The sequence below is a fragment of the Accipiter gentilis genome, chromosome 34 (genome assembly GCF_929443795.1).
Source record: "Accipiter gentilis chromosome 34, bAccGen1.1, whole genome shotgun sequence".
NCBI lineage: Eukaryota > Metazoa > Chordata > Aves > Accipitriformes > Accipitridae > Astur > Astur gentilis.
The window spans coordinates 14,974,951-15,001,279 of NC_064913.1; the positions used below are offsets into that span (position 1 = coordinate 14,974,951).

The following is a 26,329-nucleotide window of genomic DNA, read 5'->3' on the forward strand; positions in this document are numbered from 1 at the left end:
AGTTCAACACAGTGGTTTCTATCACTTAGAGCTATAGGCTCAAGCTAAATTTGTATAAAGCAATTCTGACTTTGAAATTAGACATGTATAGCTGGCATTCTGCATATTGGAGCTGTACAGAGAAGGACTAGAAGGATACAGTACAAGGATTTCTGGAAGTATGAAATGGCTAAATGGACTAAGACTCTTTGGTTTGTGAATGAGATGGCTGAAAGGAGAAATGATAGAACCATGTAAAATGAACCACAGCACAGCAAAGATAAATGCATAAGGAATTCAAGGATGAACTTCCTGAATTGCCAGCAAGGGAGTGCAACTTTTCCCTTCTTGTTATCTGAGGACTGGAGAGTGACAAAATTGATGCCAATTTTTGAAAAGAGTTTCATGGTTCATGGAAATACTGGCCTCCAAGCCTGTCCCAGGTGAATTAGTAGGAATTTAATAGTGCATACAAGTAGTGGACACATAGATAAATACAATCAAGAAGAGATAAAGTGACTGCATGTAAAGGCACTGCATATTTCAAAAGCCTATTGGTGTTCTTTGAAACAGTCAAAAAACATGTAGAGAAGGTTGATGATCTGTTTGATCTGCTTGTTTGCTTGGACTTCTAAAGTCTTTTGATGAAGCCACTCTTAAATGGCTTTTAAGAAAAAAAAAACCAAACAACAAAACCAGTCATGGCATTAAGCCATAAGAAGAGGTTCTTTCATGGATAAATAGCTGGTTAAACCAGGAAACTGCAGGAGAAAATGCAGTTTTCAGAGTAGAAGAAGGTTCCTAGTGAATTCCTGAAGAGATCTGTGAATGGACCTCTGCTGTTCAATATATTTATAAATTCCACAGCAAAGAAGACTAGCAGTTAGATCACAAAACTTGATGATGATAACAACTCATTCAAGGTAAAAAAGACAAGGACCAGTTAGGAAGAACTGGACCAATTCCAGAAGTCCCTGAGATGAAAATTATTAATGATTAGAAGAAGGCTACACAGATTATTCATAATATGCTTGTCCTACCCATGTAGCCCTCCCTGGCCACCTGTTCATGGCCATTTTTATAGACAGCACAGTGGGTTAGGCAGAGCCGTTGATCTGTTTCAGTATGGCCATTTTCATGCTCTTTCATTCCTACAGTATAAAACCTAGTGGGCTGCAGTGACATGATCACGTAGCAGCTTTAAATAAAACTAAAGAATCGCTTGTTCACACAGTACCTAATTAAATTAAATGGTGGAACTTGTCAGCGATGTTGTGGAAGGTCCAAAGCATTTAGCAATGAAACTAATGGAAGGCAGTCCATTGGTAGCTATTTTCTCTCTCTAGTATCTTTGATCCGATCCTGAACAGCAATCATTATATCCTGATGTTAACCAGGAATGCAATTTGTGAGAGAGTATCAAGAACACCTCCCCAAAACCTTAAAATCTGGACAATAATTGAGTTTAAAAACTCATTTGGTAAACAGTAATTTTACAGAAGACAAAGGCTGAATCACCCATGTGAAAGATGGATGTACAAAAATAGAAGCTTACAGTGCAAGATGAACTAATTGAGAAGAAATGTAAACCAGGCCGCTTCCATGTAACCCTCCTCCCAGGAGTTCAGCGATCTGTGATTCAAGGCCTACTTTCCGTACAGCGCAGCTGTGCAACCGTTCTCGGTTTTCTTCTGACAAAACTGCTAAGGTGTGAGAAGGAGCTGTGAGAGAGCGCGCAGGCTAGAAGAATGCGAGGTAAGAAAGGTAAACATGCAGGCATAACTAAAATTGTCGAGACAGGGGAAACTGGCACCTCAAGGAGTCAAGGATAACACCACTCATATGAAAAGGTATAAAATGCCAAGGGAAAAAAGGGAAATCAGAAGACAGCAACTCAGCAACATCACAGATCAGCCTGTTCCAGGGAGCAACAGAGGCCAGCCCTCCCCTACCTGAGTGATGACTACTTGCCCATTAGACTTAGTGACTCATTTGGTGGGGGTTGATTTAATGCCTAGTTCATTAGTTCTACAATATATTTTGTGTGTTAGATGATAAATAACTTGCTTTATGCTTTTAAGCTGTTTATATCTTGCCTGAAGATGTCTTTGGTAAAAGTTCCCTGAAGAGAGTGACTCCCCGAGGGGGAGGGTTACGTAAGTAATCTAGAATAACAGACAAGAATAATGTGATTAGTCATGTAGAAGAGCATTTATACTTTAAAGCACAGGTGCACACTTTAGATGGGCTAGGGGATTTCAGAACACAGTGGACTTTTTTTCAGGAGATCATATATATTTCAGAAAAGTTCCATGTAGCTACAGCATCAAATAAATGATACCTGAATCTGGGTACAGAATCCGACCTCTCTAATGAGCCAAGAAACCTGGCAGACAAAACCAGAAGCTTTGGGAAAGCCCATGCTGGGAGAAGGCATTCTGAACACTTACAATCCCAGGATGAGGAAATTGGAACAATGCTTCCCAGGAAGCACATACCTGAGAAAGTAATGAAGCAAATGGATCTGGGAAAATTCTTGATCTAAATGACAAATGAGTTAGTGAAACAGAATCCAAATTTCAAAGTCTGGCTTGTGGAAAAAAGACTGCGGATGCTGGTGGGAGCTCGCAAGAAACACAAATTAATAACTTTTAAAATTACTCTTCTGATTCAAATGCTTTAAGTAGTTGTGCTTGATGGGGCTTGAAGACACACATATACTATATATGTATACCTAAAAGTCTGAAAGAAACTAGCATGTAAGTTAAAGCAGACATTACCTTGCTGGAATAATTTGCAATAAAATGCAGGAAGCTGCATACTAAATTTGTTTCTTAATGCCAATGAGGTAGCTGGAGAACCAGAGAAGCTGAGGGAAGATGGCCTTTGCCACCGTGTCTCAGACCTGCTCCCTCTCTCACGTGCTTGGCAGTTTTTTGCAGTTTTTTTTTGAAATGTCCTTGCCTAGATGGTAACTTCCAAGGATGGCAAGACACTGTTGGAAACAGAGTAAGAACTGTTCTGTTTAGGAAGCTAAGAAGATTCAAAGCTCTGATCATTCCAGCATTCTTTGGGAGTAAGGGGTAACTCACAAAGGTTAACTTTAATCATAGAGTCATTTAGGTTGGAAAAGACCTTTAGGATCATTGAGTCTACCTGTAAATCTATCACTGCCAAGTGCCACTAAACCATGTCCCCGAGCGCCACGTCTACACATCTTCGAAATACCTCCAGGTATGGTGACTCAACCACTTCCCTGGGCAGCCTGTTCCAGGGCTTCATAACCCTTCCAGTGAAGATGTTTTTCCTAATATCCAATCTAAACCTCCCCTGGTGGAACTTGAGGATATCTCCTCTCGTCCTATCACCAGTTACTTGATAGAAGAGACCAGCACCCACCTCACTACACCCTCCTTTCAGGCAGTTGTAGAGAGCAATAAGGTCTCCCCTCGGCCTCCTTTTCTCCAGACTAAACAACCCCAGTTCCCTCAGCCGCTCCTCATCAGACTTGTGCTCCAGGTCCCTCACCAGCTCGGTTGCCCTTCTCTGGACACGCTCCAGCCCCTCCATGTCTTTCCTGCAGCGAGGGGCCCAAAACTGAACACGGGACTCGAGGTGCGGCCTCACCAGTGCCCAGTACAGGGGGACGATCACCTCCCTGCTCCTGCTGGCCACACTCTTTCTGATACAGGCCAGGATGCTGATGGCTGCCTCGGCCACCTGGGCACACTGCTGGCTCATGTTCAGCCAGCCGTCGATGAATACCACCAGGTCTTTTTCCGCCGGGCAGCTTTCCAGCCGCTCTTCCCCAAGCCTGTAGCGCTGCGTGGGGTTGTTGTGACCCAAGTGCAGGACGCAGCACTCAGCCTTGTTGAACCTCATACAGTTTTCCCTGGCCCATCGATCCAGCCTGTCCAGACCCCTCTGCAGAGCCTTCCTACCCTCCAGCAGATCAACGCTTGTCCTAAAGCTAATCTTCTTAGCATCTCTGTATGTCAGCAGGGAGAGGCAAACTCCCCTAGGAAGCAATCCAGATAATTAACCATAATTTAACCACCCTGAATCATCCTCTGGATGACCCTTTCTTTCACCATCCTTTATAGTTTATAAAGGGAATTTAGGGAGGCTAGCTTCATTCAGCTGCAGGGAGACTTTCAAAATATGCTTTCTTCTTTCTGTCTTTCAAAAAATGAACTGTATGCTTTAATAACTTAATTGAATAGATTTATGTCCTGAAGTAGAAGAAAAGTATCTTGGTCAGCATCACACATGGAAGATCAGAGGCATGTGATAAGTAAAACTCACAATAGTATATTGAGAAGCATTATGATAAGGGATGGCCTTATTAGTAGTTTAGATCCCAGAAAAAAAAATCTAAAACTTCATGAACCTCATCCACAGGCATGTGAGTTGATGATCACAAAAAAGGTAGAAAGAAGACAATAAAGAGTTTTCATTTTTTAAGATGTAAAGAAGGGCTTGTGAAAAATTAAACGACCCCTTCTCTCCTCCATTTTTTCCGCTACGCTGGTTTACCTAATAGAAGATATTATCTCTACCTTAATCTGTTTCTACACCTCCAGAAGCCGTGGATGATTTCACATTGGTGTAATGGAAAAAAGCACCAAATATGGACTAAGAGGTTCCTTGCACCAAACCAGGAATGGCTTTTACGTCAAATTCAGTGGCTGCAACTGTTTAAACTGATGACTAAAATGAAAAAGTTACCATATCTGTAGCCCTTGATACATTTTTATTGCATAGGTGGTGCAAGAGGAAATGAAACTTCTAGCTCCATCTACAGCTGAAGCACCAAGAGCCACCAAACCAAGGGTACTCCGAGTTCTTTTCGGGATGTTGAGTCTGTTTTTTCTCTTATTTTTCAAGTGCCTGGATTCTGACCTACTCCGGTCAGGAGTCCTATCCCAGAGCTAGTGTCTTTGACCTTTACGCATTCCTTTATGAAAAACTTTCTGTAATAAGCTCTTGTTTGCCATTGCCTGAATGGGAAGTGAGACCTTTGAAATTGATTTCAGACAGCAGGCCTGCTGGTCAGAGATAAGTATCTTGTTCTGCCAGACTGTACAATGCTTCAAACCAATTTTGTGTCCATTTCTGAAAGATTCCCCTCAATTGAAACAGAAAAATAACAGTAAATACTTTTCTAAGCTACAGATTTTCTCAGTGAACATTATATCATTACAGTTAGCTGCTATTGATTGGTGGGAATCAAATATATACTGACTGGACTAAAATGGAAATTCTGTTTTATTTACTATGCTCTTGAGTAACATAATCCAATATTATATCAGGTGGGAGGAATGTTTATCTGTATAGGTACCTATATCTATACAAATACTTAAACAACTGTCTAACAGCTTCTTCTTGCAACTCGTGGCAAAAGGGAGTGTTTTCCCAAGAAGTACAGGCCTTCAAAAAGAACATGATGTTAAGCTTTAAAATTAGAGGGCTATACACTGGTCTGGTTTATACTGATATTACAGAAGTGTATTCCTGTTAACTTCAGTGCAGGTACTTCCCTTTTCATCAGTTTAAGCAAGTTTGAAATCAAACCACAAGCCTTTAATGAGGTTTTAATGATCCACTTGGGGGAGCTAAAGGGTAATTTGTTTCCAAATTGATTATGGCAAAATGTTTGGGATGCAAAATTAAGTTACAGCAGACAATGTGAGTGGAGTCTTCCACTTCTTTCAACTCAGTGCTGGCTGTTAATCTATATTAGCTTCTGGAGCAAAGGGGCCCCAGTTCTTATTAAAATTCCAGCCCCTTATAGAAAAAAAGAACCGCAGTTATAAATAGCTTAGCAGCAGACACCCATAATAGTATCAATCATATCCTGACTTCAGCTATACACCTACAACATACATTGAATGCAACAGACATAACATGTAAGGCAGAGTTTGGTCCTTACTCTTCCTTGACATTTTTATGCTAGTTAACATTAACTGTAATGCAACAGCAATTAGAGGCAGAGATGCAGTACCTCCCATATTGGAAGGAAGAGCACAGCCTTTTGCCTGCGAAGAGCCAATAAAATATGATGTTTGGCTTTTCTCCATGTAGGGATTTCCCTAAAGTTCAGATAAACTGACAATATAGTTGGTTTCAAATGCCACAGCAGATCCAAAGCTATAATCATCTACCTTTCATAAAAGGAAACACCACCATTTCAGACACATGAAAATTCCATTGGCAAAACTGTACTGTCGATGTCTTCACTGTAACAGTACAAACTTCACCTCACTCCAAATTACTCTGCAGTGCAGTTCACATTAAAGCTTATGGTAACCATATGTGGGCATCTAATTTAACTGACTCATGTAAATAAAGTTTCAAGTAAAAGTGATAATTAAATAAAATATTTTGTTCCTCTAGCGTACCTTATTAACTATAGTTAAGGTTTCCTTATTTTATGTTTAATTTAGCCAGAGCTTGTGGAAAAAGTAGACTTTACAAAAAGTACTGTTGCTAGGCACTTTAAAAGCAAAAAGACTTATGCTTTGTAGCTATGAACTACCAAAATATATTTTTAAATGTCATTCAGCATCCTGAAGGCAGACACAATCCTGCTGATTGAATACCATACTAAAGACAATGGCAAAGCAAATGGAAGCAAAGGGTACAGTCAACCCAGGTATAGGCATGAAAGCTGTAATCAGTAACAGTACTTGATGACAGTATTTGTAGTGCAATTTGCTTTTGTGCTTTCTCTTTCATATGTAAGGACAAGTACTAGAACGTATTTAGGAGGAACTACTGCTATAAATTGATCAACTTACATTAATTAATTCAATCTCCCAGATTTTTTTCACAAGGTCCATCGATGTATAGCCATTAATTAGAAAGGATTTGGTATAGTCACCCAGTTCAATGGAATCCAGCCATTCAGCTACAGAGGTGGGGTTGTAGCCATCGTGACCGATCTGCTTCATCTGAAAACCAGAATGAATAAGAATTACTGATGATACTCATTAAGCATCTTCCAGAACAGCAGTTATGTGTATTATTTTCTTTGGGTCAGAGTTATCTTATTCTCTGATCAACATTCTTTTAATGATTAGTACAACACGAAACAATTTTGTGAGCAAAAGCACTAATAAAACTTAGTGGATCCTTTTCTCATGGCTGCTTGCCTTTGAAGCCAGAGTATACTAAGACTGTAGCTGGAGTTCAATTCTTACTAGACATCAGAGAATCCATAAGTGAGGGAAGGCAAAAGGCTGAAAGAGACATTATTACTATCCTGACTGCACAAATGTGTCAGATTTGCACCTAAGATTTCATAGAAGGGGAAGAAATGAGGCTGAGTAATGGATCTTCCGGTATCACACTGCAAATGAAATATATTGCCCTGGTTATATTATTCCTAATTTATTTCTCCTACTAGGTTATTGGATATTTTATAACGGTTGAATCTGCACTGTATTTTTCCACCTCCAGGGGAGGTTTAAAAAAGTCTCTTTCCTCTACCTGGTCACATTTTTCATGGAACTCCTGGGAATTTTACATATTTTAGATTGCTCTCTGTCTGTAAAGTTGCTTGAGATTGGACAATCGAACCAAATATTATTGGAATGGAATTGACAGAATGATGTACGCAGAAGGGCACCGCCTGCATTTATATAGCAACACAGGCACAGAAAGCATAATCACATATATCTTGTTTTCATAACTAAGAAATACCACTGGCATCTTATTTTTTTCTGAATTTTGTTAAGTTACTAAGAAGTAAAGAGCTTCGATTTCTCTTTCACAATTGTCTCTCACTGAAACAAGTGAAGATTTTCAAGCTAGCCATTAAAGATAAAAAAGTGTAAAGCCTCTACCTGTGCAGGTTGTTATGCCATGCTGTTTTTGTGATTTTTAAAGTAATTTGCAATAGTGGCAGAAGTAGAACAAAGTAGAAAAAATTATGCAATAGCCTCAATTTTCAACAACATTATACGCATATCATCTTTCTGTAGCAGTGTAACTATTGCTAACTTGATAATACACTGAACTGGCAAACTGTTAAGAAGCTTTAGAGGTTTAGACAGCTCATGTTTTGCATGGGATCTCCCGACTGTGCAGGGGTGACACTGCACATGGTGAAAGCCAGTCTCCCATTTCTGCCTGCTTATGTATATTCCTACTTTCTGAGAAACAAGGGAAGTGTGACGGAAACATAATGCTTTGAGCTTAAGTTTGAAGTGAGTGACAAAGTAATTTAAAAGGAGAGAATACTGATCTTAATATCTTGCCTGAACCAATTTATTTCTCACAGTTTATTTGAAATACAACTTGAATTCAAAGCAGAGAAAGAAATGAAAGTCTCCATTTGAAAGCCGCAGTACTGTTCGTTGATCTGTCTGTTCAAATGCAGAAAGCCAGCATGTCATGATCTTGATCTTGATTTCCTGCAGTATCAGAGAGGAGTGATGCAGGCACACTGCATCGTGGATATGAGTTTACGCTTTGGTCTTTTGCTGCAGATGTTGGATATAAAATATTAATGGAAATATTTAAATGATGTAGTGAAATCATTATCTTAAATCATAAGAGCGAGACAAGAGAAATCACATAATTAACTATGGGAATCATAGCCTTTCAGGTCACTTCTGTAACAAAGGAGTCATCTTAGAAAGAGAAAGCCCAGTTTTGTTGTTGAACTTGACATTTTGGAATTTAGTTTCATCCTAATTTAGAATGAAACTCTTTGATGTCAAAAGCATGGCAAATTCTTCTTTCATTGTCATTCAGATTTACTTCAAATCTTAGATTGACAGTAGTCTGTCCAGCAGATGGCAAAAACATTGGCGGACCCAGGGAGCTCTGACTCCTGGGAAGCTTATTTTAAGAGCTAATTTGAACGAGGTGCGCTTAAACAACTGACACTTGAAAAGAAAGGACCCAATAAACTGAAGGAGAAAAACCTAATACAGAGAAGACATGAAGAAGATGTACAGGGCCCACAGGGAACACATGACTTTTGAAAGATATAAGGTATTTTTGTTTCCTTTCACTAACAAAGAAAAGCAAAGCACCTTTGAAACAATTTTCAACGTATCCAGATGGGGCACATTATGCAAATTATTTCTTTTGTTTATTACTATTTGATCTTTATGTTTAATAAATCCTGATTTTAACATGATTTTTTTTTTTTTTTGACCTGCTGATTGAGAAAACTTATGCAGTCTGGTCCGTAATTCTGGTAACTCATCAGCCTCTATGAAAAGCAAACACAGCATGGGAAGTTTCTGAATTCTCAGTTCCCCCTGGAGATCTCCATCAACAGCGTTGTTAAAATAGATATCGCTCTACTACGGTGCGTTGCAAGGGGCTGCAGGCAAGCAAACACAGGCGAACAATCCAATAAGCAAGAGGCTGAGAACAACTGAAACGTATGCAACGATTTCACCCTTTGGATTTGGTGCCAATAGACAAAATCACCATTGGGTCACTCTAGCCTACCTGAAAATACCCCCAGCTATGCCACAGGTACGCCCGTGCCCGGCCGTGCACCTTGCTGATCCCCCCCCACCGACTTGCCCTCCCGAAGCGACCTTGTCCCATCCTCTTCCCCGTGGATTCGCCCTGGGACGTGGCTGTTGGCGGTCACTGCCGCCGTCCCTGCCCCTCTCGCCTTGTGCTGGTGCTCCCTGCCTGCTCCTATTGCAGAAAATTCATCTCACACTAGAATATTTGCCAGCAGCTTCAGCACGAATGCAGTATTTTGTTTTGTTGTGAACCAAGAACGGCTCTCTTATCTAAAACATTTTCTAAAATGTGTCTAATACACAAGAATTAATAAACCTTCAGTATCTGTCCTCTTGTATGGAAAGTTTTGTTCTGTCTGTTAATAACATCAACTAGCTTATTAACTGTCATTCATAGCTGGCTGTTTTTCTTTCAACTATCTATTGACAGACAGATTGGTTATCTAGATGTGACAGTATCATTAATAGTATCTGCTTTTCATATAAAATGTTATGGAGTTTTTAAATAAAAAAGAAAATACTTTGAAATATCTGTCTGGAAGTGCTGCCCCTTTACTTTATTGGATCTCCAGTTTAGCTGCATCTTATCCCAGTCCTCGTTAATAGGTCATGGCTCTTGGACTGTTAGTATTTTTTTTTTCTATATTGCACTATGATGTTAACCTCTCACAGATCATTTACACGCTGTAGATTTCCTTGCTGATGCTATTTGCTGATTGATTTTATTTTTTTTTTAAAGAAAAAACCCCTCCTACCTACTGACTGTATTTCCATGTGTAATATTTCAATCATTTCACACCAGCTACAACGCATGCACCGGTGGCGTCAAACACCTAAGCAGCTATTGGCATACTGTTTGACTCAGAGCAGTATAAAATCTCTAAGCTTCAGGTCATGACAGCCTTTCAAATATTAACTGCTCATAAATAGGGGCAGTGTTGTTCTTCCGCAGACACTGCCACTAGTTCATTTGGTTGTTATCTTTAAAGAATAAAATCAATGTTAGCTGTTTCACTGCAGAGGATTTTAGCATGCTGACTATGGAAAAGGCCAGGAATGAAGCCCATAATTTAGAGAAAAAGAAATGCTTAAGAAAATATGATATAAATGAAGCATGGAAAAAGACACAAACCATAGATTTCTCTCCCAGGTCCTACTGATCTATCACTAGTATCGCTTCCTTTGAAATGAATAGAAAGCGGAAATCAGAAAAAGCTGTTTCTCATAATAAAATAGTAGTATCAAGTAGCATCCTAGTGGGTTGAGAAATCCTGTACAAGAGACTACGTCAGTCTTTTTACAGGTGCATCACTGCTATATCTATATAGTATTTTACATTAGGATAGAAAGTACTTGAGTTTTTCCTCCGAAGGGTAGCCAAATAAACATGAAGTAATCACATATGCACCAGAAGCATCAAGGTGAATTCAGTAACATGGACTATTACCAGTTTTCTCTGATCTTCTCAACACTGTGTGTGTTAAAATCAAGCTTTTTATCTGCTATATAAGGAGAAAGAGATGACTTGACTTTCACAGCTTTTTAAATGATGGCTGTGATTACAGTGAATTCGCGCTTGTGTTGGTTTGCAAGAAAGATCTTTTTAGCAAGCACATAATGCTTTCTTTTAAACTGCTGGCCTATCTGAGAGATTTAAGCAGCACTTTTGGGAACTTGTATGAAATTATCAACTACCAATCTGAGTACTTCTGGGTGCTTGTAATGGGGCAGGGGGTTCGGGTCTTTTCTTCCTGTCTTAGTGACTTGTCTGTTGTACATTATGTACTTTACGAACGTGATCGGTTGGACTTATGTTGTTGGAAGAGGAAAGCATTCCTCCTCTGGAGCGATGAAAGAAAAGGCTCAGGAGAGTGACGCTCCTGAAGACCCCAGGGCTTGGCTGGCCTGGGGCAGCACGTGGAGCTGGGGGACAGGCACAACTCCCTAAGAACCTGAGAAGACTTTGCCTTTGCTGCTCTTGAGAAAGGCACGGAGTGAAAATAGGGACCTGCCTGCAAAGACACAGTGGGTGAGGAAGGGCTGTGTCTAAAGCTTTTGGTTTTCTATTCTGTCTACCTTGTCACATATTTAAAAAGTTGCCTATTCGAGCTTGTGTTCTATTAATGTTTGACTTTTCTTTCCGCTAATCAAAAGCCTCCTGTCTTCTTGTGGAGCTTACTATAAAAAGACAGTACAGGCACGTTCACTTCACAGCGCTGCCTGATTCAGGATCCTGCCCCAATGGCAAATCCAGAAGACCACAAACTGAGTTCAGAGTTTCCTACCTAAGATCGCCAGCATTGCAAGAGGAACCCTTTCTATAGTTTTTGCAGTTGGAATCTGTCTTCTGAATTTAAAGTAAAACAGATGCACACACATATTTTTTTTCTGGAAAAATTTAAACAGAGCCACATCCAGAAGACTGAAAAGACCTCCTAGTTCTTCATCAGACACAATGCCTGGGAGAAGGGAGGAGCAGGTCTCATTCAGTGTTACTGAAGATGTTGTACGCAACAGTTCAGGACATTTCCATTGCATATAATGTAATCTTAATAAGACCTAAATCTGGGATTTGTGGACTAAGTGGAAGCTATGGCCTTTGATCTCATGAGTTTCTATGAGTATAATTTCTAAAAGCACTCAGGAGTGGAACTCTGGTGACCTTTTTGGCCCAACAGTACTATGGTTTGGTGCCACAGATTTAAAGTAATCTGATGATTGTCTCTCCTTCGCATTGGTTTGCTTTGTAGAATAGTCTGGGTACACACTATCCAGCTTTCTGTTTGGAGGAAAGTAAACTGGAAGATCGGCACCAGTGATGCACCAAATGCATTTCAACCCCTAACAGGGACACAAAGGTCTGAATGGAGTGGTTGATAACCTTATCACCAAGTCCTTCAATGGGAGAGAACACACATGTGCACATGGACCAAATGGTGGAAGTATACCCTTGTATTTGCTGTCAACTGCCCTTAACTCTTCATTGCTTGTATGTCGTACAAATAGGCACTCTTATGTATCTCATTTTTGCAGACCCTTTCTAGGTGTTCGAGTTGCAACAGACCGTGGTGACTGCTGGAACCTCTTCTGTTCTTCCTACAACTGCAAGTGCTGCTCCTGCCTGTTTCGTTAGGCCACACCGACCAGTTTCTGTCCTTGCTAGTCCACGGTGGGCTGTGCCAGCCCTCAGAAAAATGTTTGCGTCATTAGTGACTACGATTTTTAGCTTTTGCTTAATGCTGGATGTCTTCCTAGCGAGTGTGTTCTCTGGGGCTGAGCAGCAGCGATCGTGAGCCCTGGGCTGTTCACGACACCTCCGGAGGCCACCTTGGTGCCTCTCTGGAGACCTCCGAACCTCTGCATGTGAGACAGCTGTGGAGACCGTGGCCATGGCATGCTGTGCAGGCAGAGATGTTTCTGAGACTGAAGAGGTCCGGCTGGGAACCCTCTGGGGCACAACGCCTTGAATACTATGTACTAACAGCCCGTTATAAGACCAAAAGAGGAGTCCTTCTCTGAATGGAGTGTTTCAACCAACTGCATAGGCACAGGGGAGATGAATCATTGGGAAAAAAGCTCTTATCTCACTGGAGGAGGGGGAGGAGGACATAGAGAAGGGTTTCTTGGTGAGAGGGAACATAGAAAAGTACCCTCCGACCTAGCCAGCCCTGACTCTCTAGCGGTCTTCGCGTCTCGCTCCTCCTCCTTCCCCGAGTCACGGCAGTCACTTACAGAGGCCATGTTAGCCTTTCAGTCCTCCCACCTCGCCGACCATCTCCTAGCAGCTCCAACGGGAATGTTTTTATAGTGAAATGGCCTGCAGAGTTTCCAGATGGCACTGGAGACAGCAGTTAGCAGCCACGCACCAGTAGGCAGAATAAACATATCTATCAACCCGGTGCCATTGAGGAGTGAACGGGTGAAGCGAGGAAGCCTCAGGGGCCATAAAGACATCTCCACTCCCTTTGTGTGGACGTGGGAGTGGGGATAGAAATTCAGTGGCACAAGGAAACAGAGATCCATTTCTTTGCAATCTTTCCATTACATTTGAAACACTGCAAAAGACGTTCAGTGTTAATCACATTTTGCTTGTCTTACTCCAGTCACTCCTGGTTGGTCTTCCCTTCATCTGAGAAGGTGCAGCGACCTGAGGACAAGCACCATCCTTGATGCTCTGAGAAGATTCAAAGAGAACAGAGGGCCGTGCTTATAGGTGTTGAAGAAACTGGTCTTTGCTCTTTCAGTCTGTTAAAAAGTTTAAAAGACTTAACTGTGTCCTCGCAGGGGCTGCGCAGAACACAGCCCAGACCTCTAGTTTGGGAAACTCTGGAAATGTTTGTGACCAGTCTGTCATGCAGCCTGCTATCTTGCAGGCAGATGGCGAAAGCCATAGTCTCCTTTTACACAGCATGTGACAGAATTACAGTTAAACTGGGTACTTGCTCCATTTCTGGGTATGTATGGTGTCACGACGTGGTGATGCAGAGGGTGCATAGCATTTCCCATGAGGCAGGCAGTATCCAGATGCTGCAGTACTATTGCTGCCTGTAGAGAAGGTGCTGGTGCTCCCTCTGAATCCTGTGCTGGAATTACAGACCGTATGGATATCAGAAGTCCTTTTGATGACTTGAAAATACGTTCATAAATATGCCTCAGTGAGTAAAGGTGTGGGACAGCTGAGTGGCAGTCTCTGTAGCTTATAGCTGCCTGCGGACAGGTTGCAGATGGGAATGTGGATCCCATCAGTGGCCCTTATGGAGCTCATGAATGAATACATGAAGGGAGAAGGTCTGGGGCGGAACAGCCACACCAGCAAAGACTCCCAGAAAGAAATTGTCCATGTCTTCCTTCTCAGAAAATAAGATGTCCAGAAAGTCAAAGTCAGCTCATTCAGGCTGTCATCCCAGTCTAGTTGCCATAAAAAGAGAATAACGTTTCGTCTCGTATAGCATATTTCTTTGCCTGCTGACTATTCTCAGAGCAGTCAGTAGGCACTGTGGAGTCAACCACAAATAAGAAAGTATAAAAGAAGCAGGAAGGGAAATAAGAGTTAGTGTATGGGCAATGGTGGCAGGACCAGTGACACGCTACTGTTATCTACATGATACAGATAAATGACAGCGTGCCATGTCTAGAGTGGCTCACCGATAGGCTCAGTTAGGAAGGAAAATGTTTGTGAGACTGCTTTCATCACACAGTTTTGAAGCACATGCATGGAGGGGATATTTGGTCTATGGGACCAGTCTAAAGCCAGTGTGAAGCAAACACCCTGACCTATAGCATGGATGTATCTAACTGCCTTGTTTTACTGATCCCTTCCTACTGTGCTGCATTACTTAAATAATGTAGACTACACATTTGGGTTTCAGACTTAAAAAATTCATGTGTTATGCTGGATTTTAACACTTTTTTTCTGTCCTTATGGCTAAAGGTCTTATAAGCAGTGTAAGGAGCAGCTGAGTGGCCTCCTTCCAAACCAGGAAAGTAATTCCCAGAGGCATTAGAAGGAGGAAAACCAGCACGGTAGAAAGCACTTCCTCTGACTCCTGTTTTTCATCTTCACTTCCAGAAGAGCAGACCCAAACAGTCACAGCCAGAAAGGGTCATAAATGTTATGATACCATTTTGCAGCATCTCCTAATTTGGACACTGTCTTTAGGAATGGAAGTTGGAGCGATCTACCTTTTAGCTGTGCTAAATGGAGAGAATTAACCACCAGATTCAAATCAGCTTGCTAAGATCTGCGATGTCTAAGCCAATAGCAACATAGCAATAGCAAACAGATGATGTGGTCTTTCTCCCTTACATACACAGCACAGTTAATGTGCATATGCACAGTAGTTCTGTTTTCCTAAATGCCAGACTTACTGTGCTTGCACAAAAGAGTGTTACATATGAGTAATAGATCCAGCACTTTTTGGAAGCACAGCTTTACTGCTCATATAACACTGCTCACAGAGAGCATGTGCTCATAGCCTGCTCATCTCCTACTTCTTGTCTGGTTCTGCAAAGCACCCAGGAAAGAGTCTTGGCTGCCTGCACACCACTGCTATGAGATTCCCAAACTTGCTTTGTGCCGAGACCTCTCCGTGCAGGAAGGAACAAGCTGCATACTTTTCGAATAGCTCTGAAGCCAGGAGAAAGCTGCTTTCAGCTAACATCTTTTTTCCATCTGTCAAATGAGAGAACATGTTCCCATTATGCGCTGGGAGAAGGAGCCATACACTGAGCATCCCACACAAAACCAATCCTTTTTCTTATCTAAGTTCTCAGATAAGCTAGGATAATTCTTATTTTCAAAAACATTTTAGCTTTGGGGAATTCATTGAGAAGTCACTTGCACATAGGTTTTGGATGACGAAATAACTTGACAATGCTCCTTAGGTTTCCCATGTCACTTAAGTGTGGCTAAAGTTTTATGTCATGCCTACTACGATTTTCTTAGTCAATTAAGAATATCCTGCACACAATTCTTTTCTCAGTATTAATTTTTTTTCTCAAGTCCTTCTACTTGCAACTTCAGTATCTTTTTAGACATTGTGTCTACCTCTTGACATGTCTGAACTGCCTTTTAATAAAACATATAAAATCCTTCTCCAAACATCTATTGATTTCATTCTTTTCACAGAAAAAAATATTAAATGCAATATCAAACTCTGCTACGAAAGTTGCTCTAAAAATGGTGTCATGTATAAAATATTTCCATTTCAAGAATTAATTTTACAAATGATATTTCTACTGGAGTGTCTTAACCTTATCTAATAATAATAAGCCATAAAGTACTTTAGTTAATATTAATGTGAAACTTGAATAACTTAAATTACATCAGTGCAAGATGAGAATTTGGGCTACTAGCTCTAACCCAACAAAAAAAAAGGGTATTTTGAAAAGCAAAACTCTAAGTGAAAGATTTCAACTCTACCTATCTCTTACAAACATACCAGTTTACCCTCTTTGGAAATGTTCTCCTCAAATTCAGAATCATTAGAGAAAAAATATTTTGATAAATCTGGGTAAACATATGTTTTTATACTGGTTAAAGACTGCATAAGAAACTACAATGATTAATTCATCTATATTTGGACAGATATGTGGGTTTTTTTCCTATTTAAAACAACTTCAGGCTCTAGAAAGTGGTTCCTAAACAGGCTATTGGTGTTGGAAATCTAGAAATTCATTCTCCAGGAAGCCAGCAATTATGAGTGAAACCAGACAGTGTTTCTTTTCAGCCACTAAATGCCTGTTGCATTTTCTGGCTGCAGAGATGAATATTGATGAGAATAACAAAAAGACCTTTAAAAAAAGAGTATTTATACTTATATAAGGGACAAAACCTTGAGAATAGATTTGTTGCTTGATTTTTGCCCTGTAAGCTTATTCAATACTGCCTGCGTATATGGCTCTAAGGAAATGCTGTTCCATAGATGTTTTTTAAAGCACTTAACTTCCATCTCAAAATCTGAGTTCAAAAGTATCACAAGACAGGAAATATTAATAGTGAAACTAAAAATAACATAAACAGCAATGCTATTAAGTACTAAAACAGAAGGAGTCATCAAATTTTAAATTAAATGAGGAACAGAAAAGAGGTATGTGTTCAAAACAAACAAACTAAAAGAATTTTTATCTAATGAGATTCAAATTAGCGAGACTCCAATTACGGTTTGAGATCTTAAAATATTTAGACGGTATGCCCTGTTTTGAATGTATGATGACAGAGCTGAACTTATCAACAAACAAATAGATGTACAGAAATGTTTCACGGTTCCTTGCAGGATGTGAAAGTTTTTTAGATCTTCAGCAAGCTGTTGTGAATACAGCAAGGGTGGGGTTACATTAGATAAAACTTACCATGATCCCAATTTTGGGGCCCCATAACTATTCTGACAGCTGTGCCTTGAAAAGAACTTGGTTTTGAATAGGAAATTAAGTATTTCTACTATGTAAGCTCTCTTGCGTTGCTGAGTCATTTAAGTGAAGAAATGTGAGGCACAGCTTCAGCTTTCGACTGCCTTTGTTTTGGCGTAACAGTCTTGCATCAAAGACAGGTTAAAAACGTGGTCCCTGAGGACTGTTTTTTCTAGCTCAACAGGGAAGCTGCTAAAGACTACCTCACTGTGCTTAAAGCCGTTCTGTGTTACTTAATTATCTTTGGTTCAGAAGATGTTGATTCTTCCAAGTAACTGCATAACCATCTTGTTCTCAACTGGTTTCAAGAATATCTCTAGATCTTGATTCTGTCCTCCTTTGTCACATCAAGCACATTTTAAAAAGACCTCAAGTTGGAGTTTTTTGACAGAATCTGTTCTCAGCATTAGTATAGTCTCCAGAAGCAGACATTATTAACAATGTTTTCATAAGCACCAGTTACTGAGTGCAGGTAGCGCTAAAATGACGATATATTAACAATCCATTCATTAATTTTGAAAAACTTAATTAAAAATACAAGAAAGCTGATCTAAGAAGTATGAAAACCAGAAAAAATATTTCATCAGCTAAGAGTGGGGATTAAGATTACAAAATTTTGTTTCAATGATAGCATTGCTGAAAAATTCATAAATTCATAGTTAAACCTTAAATATCTATTGTAATACACCACCTGCTACTTTTACACACCCTACTACTTGTATCATTTATCTCACTTGTCTAATATGGTATGTGGAACATTATTGCCTTTAATAATCTTTGGAGTTTCAGTGCACAGACTAATATTGTAGGATATAGGGATTGACTTACACATCCAGATACAGAAATTGTTCACAACTTCTGATTTTTCCGCATACAGAAGAAACCCTTGTTCGCTTTTACAAGTGATCCATCCCGTAAGTTTTGATGCATGAAAAAGCCTCTTCCAGCAATGTCAGCCTCATGCTCTAGACTGAGCAGTCGTTTAATGACTCTTCTCATTCTCCAACATTATCAAACTGCAAGCAGACTAATCTCTATTTACCTCAATTATTCTACACATGCTGGTCCCAGGACACTCCATGCAATTTACACTAGGTTTTATTCCTGCCCTGATACCTTGCACTAAGTATCTGCATCACATGTAGCAGCCTTCTGAGCCTTACTGGTGTCTACTTCTCCTCATTCATCCTCCTTATACAGCTTTCCAAAATCAAATAGTAAGTTTTCACGCTAGGCCCACTATCTCTCTTGTTTGGAATGCTAGTTGAAGCCTCCACTGATATATTCTGGTACGCAAAATATAAGAAGAATCCCTTTCTATCACTGATTTTAAACTCCATAGTTTAAATCAGCTAGCACCAAAAATGATTGGAGAAATGACTGCAAGCTATTCACTCTGCAGCTGAGAAGCAAGATTCACGTACACAGCAGCAAATCAAATATGAAGCCTGCAGGAAGTCTCCATATCTTACATGAAAGGCAGGTATTAGGAAAGCTGTGTTTCATCCAAGGCTTTTAAGAATACTTATATAAGGGGCAAAGTATTTCCAGGCCAACTGCTATGTGAAGACAGGCATCTGGGATTCAGTGACAGCCTTATTTACACATATGTAATGACAATCTATAAACAGATTGAAAAGCCAAAAATAATCAAAATACCTTCTAAACAGCCATCACTTCAAATGACAGATTTTACTCTCCTTTGCTTTGTTTCTCAATTACATCTATACAAAGTGAGTTCAATGCAATGACATTACTTTATGTCACATTTGCATATGCAAAAAACATGTCTACAAAACCAACAGAGTTATGTTTATCTCCATTCAAAGAAGTGTTTTAAATAATGTGAAAGCTGTAGGTGTTAGTTCCCCTGCTTGGATAATAACAGAAACTGTACCTTTGGGAGGAGCTGGATTGCTTGAAGTATTCTCTGTCTGTGTCCAGAGTTAAGGATTCCTATTTCCAAGAGATCCTGGTCCTCCATCACATTGCTTCCCTAAAAATGAAAAAAAAAGGTGGAATAAAAATGAAAAAATAGCAGATGCCTTTAGTAGCCTGAAACAAGACCTTCTGTTGCACTTAAAAAAGAACACTTTGCTTCACTTATAGTACCTGACAAGAATCATCAATTACTGATGATTGCATTCATTTTCGTGATGACAAAACATGGTGGAAGGTGATTGAACTCCTGGACAACTACTATACTGCTGGCAGCATTGCCAGTGGAGAAATTGTAGCTCTCACTCAAGCTAAATACCAGATGTGAACCTTCCTTCATTTGACTGGAACCAAAGACATGACTACAGGTATGTTCAGAAACTTCATTTTTCAATTCCCCTCCTACCTCACCCAGCTATACATGATGTTCATTTTTCTCCAGACTGGAAAATACTTAACACAGAATAAGATGAGCAGAGAGGTTGAGGATAAAATTATTGATAGTAAAATGGTGAAGAAAGGGAGTGGTATCAACAAACCCCATACAGTCCCCATCCCCCTAAATTTAACTGTGCCAGTGCAATCCTAACTTTACCTGTCACTGTTCTTATCTCCCTGCTCGTGGGCAGGTCAAATAATTCCTAACATGCAAATAGCTGAAGAAGACCATCTGTTCAAACAATACACAAAACAATTGCCCCCAAAAGTCCATAAAATAAGCCTCCAAAATTCGAGCCTTGATTCTTGGGAGCTGCTAGCAGTAGGAGAGGACATCTAGCTACACAAACAGGATAACGCGTCTCCTAAGTTGAAGGAGCCTGACGCAACCTAGAGAGTAAGTTCAGCATCGGAAGGTTAAGGTACTCAATCGGCTGGCGGTGACTATCTGGAATCACAGGAGGCACAACAGTAGCTCAGAAAGGGACTTGCAGTCACAGATCAAATCAAGATGGTCCAAAGTAAGCTGGCAAGCTTGTAGTCCTTTTTTAGACCACCTTGTTTCGGACAAAACCTCAGCTTTTTTGAAATTTATTTTATTTTTAAAAAGCTTCTAACTATTACAGTTGCAAACAAAACCTGCAAAAACCAGATGACCTGTCTTGAACTCTTACCCCCGTTGGAGTCTCGTGACACTAATTTGTTAGAAGCAAGAATCCTTATTATTCATACTCATTTAACATCATCATGAAATAGGCTTTATGTGAGCAAATCCGTGAAAACTTCATCTCCCCCTTTCCATTTGGCTTGCTGCTTCTGACTCAGTAGAGCTTTTAAGCAGCAGCCAAATGAAAAGCTAATAGGCGCACAACAGAACATGCTTAAATACTTTGCTGAATCAGGGCTTAATAATGGATATGAATTCTTTCTGAGTATCAAAGCTCCTGTCCCCCAGCAATACAGCTTTCTTTCAAAGAGCACACTGGAATATGCAATACTTCACCCTGCTCAGCTGCTGAATCTTCACTCTTTTCAGATGGACTGATTAGTTTACAGATGTACTCTTGAGGACTCTCAAGTGCTACTCTGCAGAGTATCCTGCAAAATCTAGGGGAGGTCTTTTTAAGGCAATCATGGAAACTTTGCAAGCTATTACATTTGAAATTATATTTCATAGTAAGTGGTATGATTTAGGGCTACAAGTCTGCAAATCATATCCTGGAAGTTTTTGTGTGCAGCATTCCGAGCAGGGGCAGGCAGCGACCTGCTCCAAAGGGAGAAGCTGTGCAATCGTTCCGGTTTCAGTGGATCACGCGGTGTAAGAGTGCACGCAGCACAGGCTGTGCAAACAGTGATAGTGATGAGGTGGGTTAATACCCCCTTCAGCTCCCTGGTAAACAAATACAACATCTAATTTCCCCTTTCTTCCTTTCTCCTTTAAATAACCTAAAGGAGGCTGTAAACTTATGGGAAGAACTGAGGGAAAAAACCTTCCAGTTTGGGCTGGATTCTCCAGCTGCTGGAAATAGCTAGAATGAATGGATTTAAGGGAACTGAGCCAACCGAGGATCCAGTCCAAAACAAAGGCTATACATCTTCATTCATTTTAATAAATGAGGCTATTTTTTTTTTACAACTTTCACTTCCTTTCACTCTTTTTCAGATTTCACCTTTCATTGCTGGATAACGTTGCCCAATCATGGTGTACTCGTCACTGAGCTACTACCCACTGTTTACTGGTGTCAGTCACCTTGGCATCCAGCTTCAAATATTGCAATGTTTAAAACCCAAATCAACACAGGAAAGTTGGCACAGGAAAAATCCTGTCTATTTGAACATAGTTGCTGCATAGCAGAGAAAGCATTATTTTATTAATTCTTTACTACTGGTTTTTCCTTATATATTAGTTCATATATTTTGTTTCTTTGCAGCTGGTATTGTACATTTTTTAAAGTATGTCAAGGTTACAAAATCAAATATTTAAAACTCAGGAAAGCCTGGAATTCATGTTGCCTCCTTGTCCCCAGTCTAAGATGGCAAGAACCTGGTCTCTCAATGTGCTCAGGTTTTGGAGCTTTTGCTGTGTGTTACCATCAGTGCCAACAGTAGCAGAGACTCATCTCTCCTGTAAAACAGATTTCATTGTCTCCTGCCATGGAGCTAAACCAGCTCTTCATCTTTCCACAAGAGCAAACCAGGAAACTTTAGATAGTCAGCATGAGCCACTATTGCTTAACATAGAGGAATAAAACTGATAGTAATAGGAAGCTGCTGTCTGCTTTGCAGGCATACCTGTGAAGAGAAAGAAAGTGTTCCCCATATTCCTGTCTCCCTGGTGTCTGCTCCCATTCTCCCTTTAATCCCAGTCCCTGATTCTTTTTTTACCTGGTTACTCTTCTTGCACTCGTCCAGTCACCTTCCACAGGCTCCTGTGTTGAGAGTGAGGAAAACCTAACGTCCTTCTGCAGCAGATCAGAGGCAAGAGGAGAAATTCTCCCCCTGCTCTTAGCTGCCATGCACACACTTATTATAGGCTGGGCCAAATTTAACCTCAATTAACTTTACCGAGACGACGTGGTAAATGTAATTAAAATTAATACGAATGCAAGAGTGCCTTTTCACATTACTTCAGCCTTAAAAAGAGCTGAGCTATATTAGCTGAAACATTCACCAAAAAGATTATACTAGTAGACACCTAGAGAATCTGAGTGCAAAGATTTAACTTTGATATGCTTATATACAAAACAGGTTCTTCTAACAGGAAATATGGGACAGCAATCTCTACTGGGGTTATTATGCTTTTATTATGTAATAAAAACATAAGAGGCTTTGTGATATTGTAGTTTCTTAAGTCTATGGGAAAACTTAGTTGGAAGGAAAAACTTACTCCTTGGAATTAAAGCAATAGGAATAAATCAAAATTGCTTATACTAGGACAGATTCAGATCTCATTCACTTCAGCTTACGCTGTTGAAATTCCTGTCTTCTTAATACATAAGAGATAGTCTTACTTACGAATTAGAAAGATCCTGCTTCTGAAGTTCCACTTAGGAAAAAAGTGTGGCTGACATCCCCCCCTCCCCCCAGGATTTGTGGTTCTGCACAACTCTCAGGAATATCAACTTTTTCCCTGTAAGCACATACAGGAAGCCAATCCCTGAGTAAGAAGGCAGTAGTTTCACAGAACAGTTGGGCTCAAGGAGGAAGGAAAAACGACTCTGCATGTGGGAGACTGGAGGCATATGAAAAACAACACAATTTAAAAAACCCAGAAATTTTGCCAAAATCTGAGATAATTCCTATAAATAAGTTCAGAACAAAATACGTAATGGTACAGTATGAGATAAAGATTTTACTGGCATTTATTTGGGTTGTTCCACACAAAATCACCTCTGGCACTCTCTACCTGAAGTTAATACAGTCTTTCCTCTAAATGCTGAATTAGACCTTTATACCAGATTCCAAAAGTATGAAAGTACAGATATATGTACACGGAATCTATTGCAAATAGCCTAATTTTAATACATTAAACAGTTCAAAGAACATCTAAAATCCAATCAAAGCATAAGATTCATGAACTTGTAGACAACTTCATTTACTGTCAAAACAGAACAACTTTCAAGATTCTTAAAAAAAAAAGACCAATTCTACACCCTGAAGGAGCAAAAGCACTTTGAAGATTTGTCCCTGAATATAATAAAATACGGTGATTGGAAGAACGTATCAGGATGACAGGCATGACTGTATGTTTCTCATTGCCCCCTTTTTGTACCTATGTTTTTAATCTTCCCTCATATATTTTCTGTGCTGGAGACCTATGGTGAAAAATTCCAATGTTTGGTTCTGTCACCCGGTGTATGCATATCACAGAGAAGGCCTGGTGGGCGTTCAAAGGGCCTTGCCAAAATCTCTACCGATGCGTATTGCACCGAATCTCACCCTGGCTGACTGAGACTTGACACTGCAGGAGCACAGCCGGGGGGATCTGAATGGAGTTGGGGCAACAGGTCTCATACGTGGGCTTACAAGGCTGCTGGAAATATAACCTGGTGCAGAAAGGGAAAAAGAGAATATGAGAGGCGGTACGCTTAGCTGGAGTATCTGAGAGCACCATCATTCCTGCCACTCAGATAAGAGAGGTGGGAGCAGGGCGGGAGACGCTAGGAATGTTCTTCCATTATACATGCTTGGAGTCTGAGGTCAGAGATCAAAAACTGAGACCAGCAGCACCAAGGAGCTCTATTCTTTCTTACCCCTTCCACCCCAAGTGCGTAACTGGGAAGGAAGGGAGCAGGCATCTGGTATGAATGGGAACGAGGACTGTTAAGAAGCTCATCCTCAACAGCTCACTTAAAACTGCCCTCTCCTCAGTCTGAATGGCTTTGCTTCTCGCCCACCTAATCCTAATATCCTTCCAAAGTGCAGCCCCTTGAAATAGCTGACATCTAAAGTGTCCTCTGTCTGGGAACAAATTCGAGACATCTCATAATGTGGTTAAGGACACATTGAATAACCAGGACTTTTTCATTGTCTAAATCATATGCCAGAAGGTTTATAAATTTTCATCACAACACAGCTTTTCCACAAGTTAAAAGATTTTATTTCTTAGAGACTTGCAAGAAATGACTAGAGAAATGTAGCTTGCAATAATGAACACTGCCTCTTATTAGTGCAGAAATTTCAGGCAATGTGTCACATGTTTCATTTCCAAACAAGAACTGGCAAACGACCAGAATTTAGCAAGCTTCAGTATGAGTGAAAAGGTTGCCTCTCACTAGTATTGCCACTCTTAACAAGAAAACAAGATCTGTAAGTCTGATTATTGAGTGAAACGCCTAACTTGTACTTTCAGGTCAGAACGATTTATCAGACTCCTGGAGATACTGCAGAAATTGTTATTTCACCTACAAACCTGACAAGACTATGTTAGAAAAATCCCCTGCAGCAGCATGAAATTTTGCCTCGGGGGAAGAGATTGATTATAAAATATGTTAGGAAGAAAGGACCAAGCCTGTTGCAAAATAATAATTTGATAATGTTTTTCCAAAATTATTTTGCTTTTAAACTACTGATACTGATACTCCTTCTCAATCCTCACCTTGCTTTATTGTCAGTCTTTACATTTATGACTTCCTTAGTGATTAAAAACCCCACAGAACCAAAGAGAAAACTGGAAGAAAGTTTTCTATGTTACTGTCATTTCATCAGGAAGTAATTATAAACTGCTATTGAAATGAAAAGGCCATTTCACTCGTACCCAAGAGTGGGGTGATAGCAGTTCAGAGCCCTAATTTGCAAACTATGCATAAAGACAGAAGGTGATGTTAAGTAGGGTCAGTTTAAAAAGGAGTCCCAACACACCCGAGCCCCACTCTACCTAAGTTTTAAAGATCTCTGGTTCACACTCAGTTCTTCCAGAAGTGAACCTCAAGTAACCACTGCCATCAAAAGCTCTTCAACTATTGATATTCAAATGAGCATATAGTCACAGACCTTTCACACAACAGTAATAATTAAAGTACAGTGGTAATTAAACTATACTGATAGCTGGGACAAGGATCCTTGTAGGAAGAATTTCTGCTATTTAAATCCCCTCTTCCTTGTAGCACTGATTCATTACAACCAACACAATTGTCACATGCAAATTAGCTGCACAGATAAGGTGGCAATTGAAAAAATTACCTCTGATGTCGCACTTGGCCCACTTAATTACTAACGCTGTTGACCCAACTCTGCCTATTTAGTCATAACAATTCAATAAAATAATTATTAATACTTACCTAAATTACATCTTAATGTCTTGAATGTATATTATGAAGATAATTTCACTTCATTTGAGTAATGAAAATTCCAGAGAGTCTATATTGTACCATTATTCAGATTACTTGAGATAAATGCTAGTTAGCTTAGATGCTAAATTTCTCAAAGGACCTACTTTAAAATCAATATTACTGTGAGCTAATTAACAGACTTCTAAATTCTCGGAAAAATATTCATTTCTCCAATAAGTGTGTAAGTTTGGGGAGTACAGAAGGGGGCAAACACGATATTTTCAGACATAACAAAAACGCTGAATACCTGCTCTGCATGTAACATGGAGTTCTGTTTAACCTTGGAGCTAACACTGGTGGTTTTGTTATAAATGTAAAAACTCTGTTCACCTCCCAAAATGTCTCACAGAAGTATTTCCTTCCTCACATTTTTATCAACCCTAGTCACGTTGTTTAAAATGTGAGCCACCCAAATCAGGCCGGAGAGGACAAAATGCAGAGTCAAAGACTTTGACCGTAAAATTCTGGACAGGATCCACGTCTTAAAAATAGGTTGTTCACAGAAAGGGTCTGTGAAATTGCAGCAAGGAAAACACGCGCTCAAGAAAATACTTAAGCCCTGACACGCTTATGCCCTAAAGTTACAACCGAGGTCTTGGAAGCCCTTGTTCCTCTCCTGCCTGCAGCGAAACCCCGCTCACGTCGGCGGCTTTTCCTTTGGGCCGGCCGGTGTTTGAGCAGACAGAGCAGCTGGGAAACCACGCCAGACCTTCGAGCGAGTCTAGAAAGTAAGACCTC

The 26,329-nt window shown here is 40.1% G+C and overlaps 1 protein-coding gene across 9 annotated transcripts in view; it reads right to left on the reverse strand.

Annotated features, from left to right (window-relative positions):
- Window positions 1-26,329, reverse strand: part of ANKS1B (ankyrin repeat and sterile alpha motif domain containing 1B) — a 427,589-nt gene that overhangs the window by 147,656 nt on the left and 253,604 nt on the right. For all 9 annotated transcript variants that reach the window (XM_049792403.1, XM_049792402.1, XM_049792396.1 and 6 more), the window contains 2 exons: window positions 19,282-19,380; window positions 6,780-6,932 (listed from right to left, as the gene is read on the reverse strand). In XM_049792403.1, coding sequence (XP_049648360.1) covers window positions 6,780-6,932; window positions 19,282-19,380 — 252 coding nt within the window. The remainder of the gene's footprint in view (window positions 1-6,779; window positions 6,933-19,281; window positions 19,381-26,329) is intronic.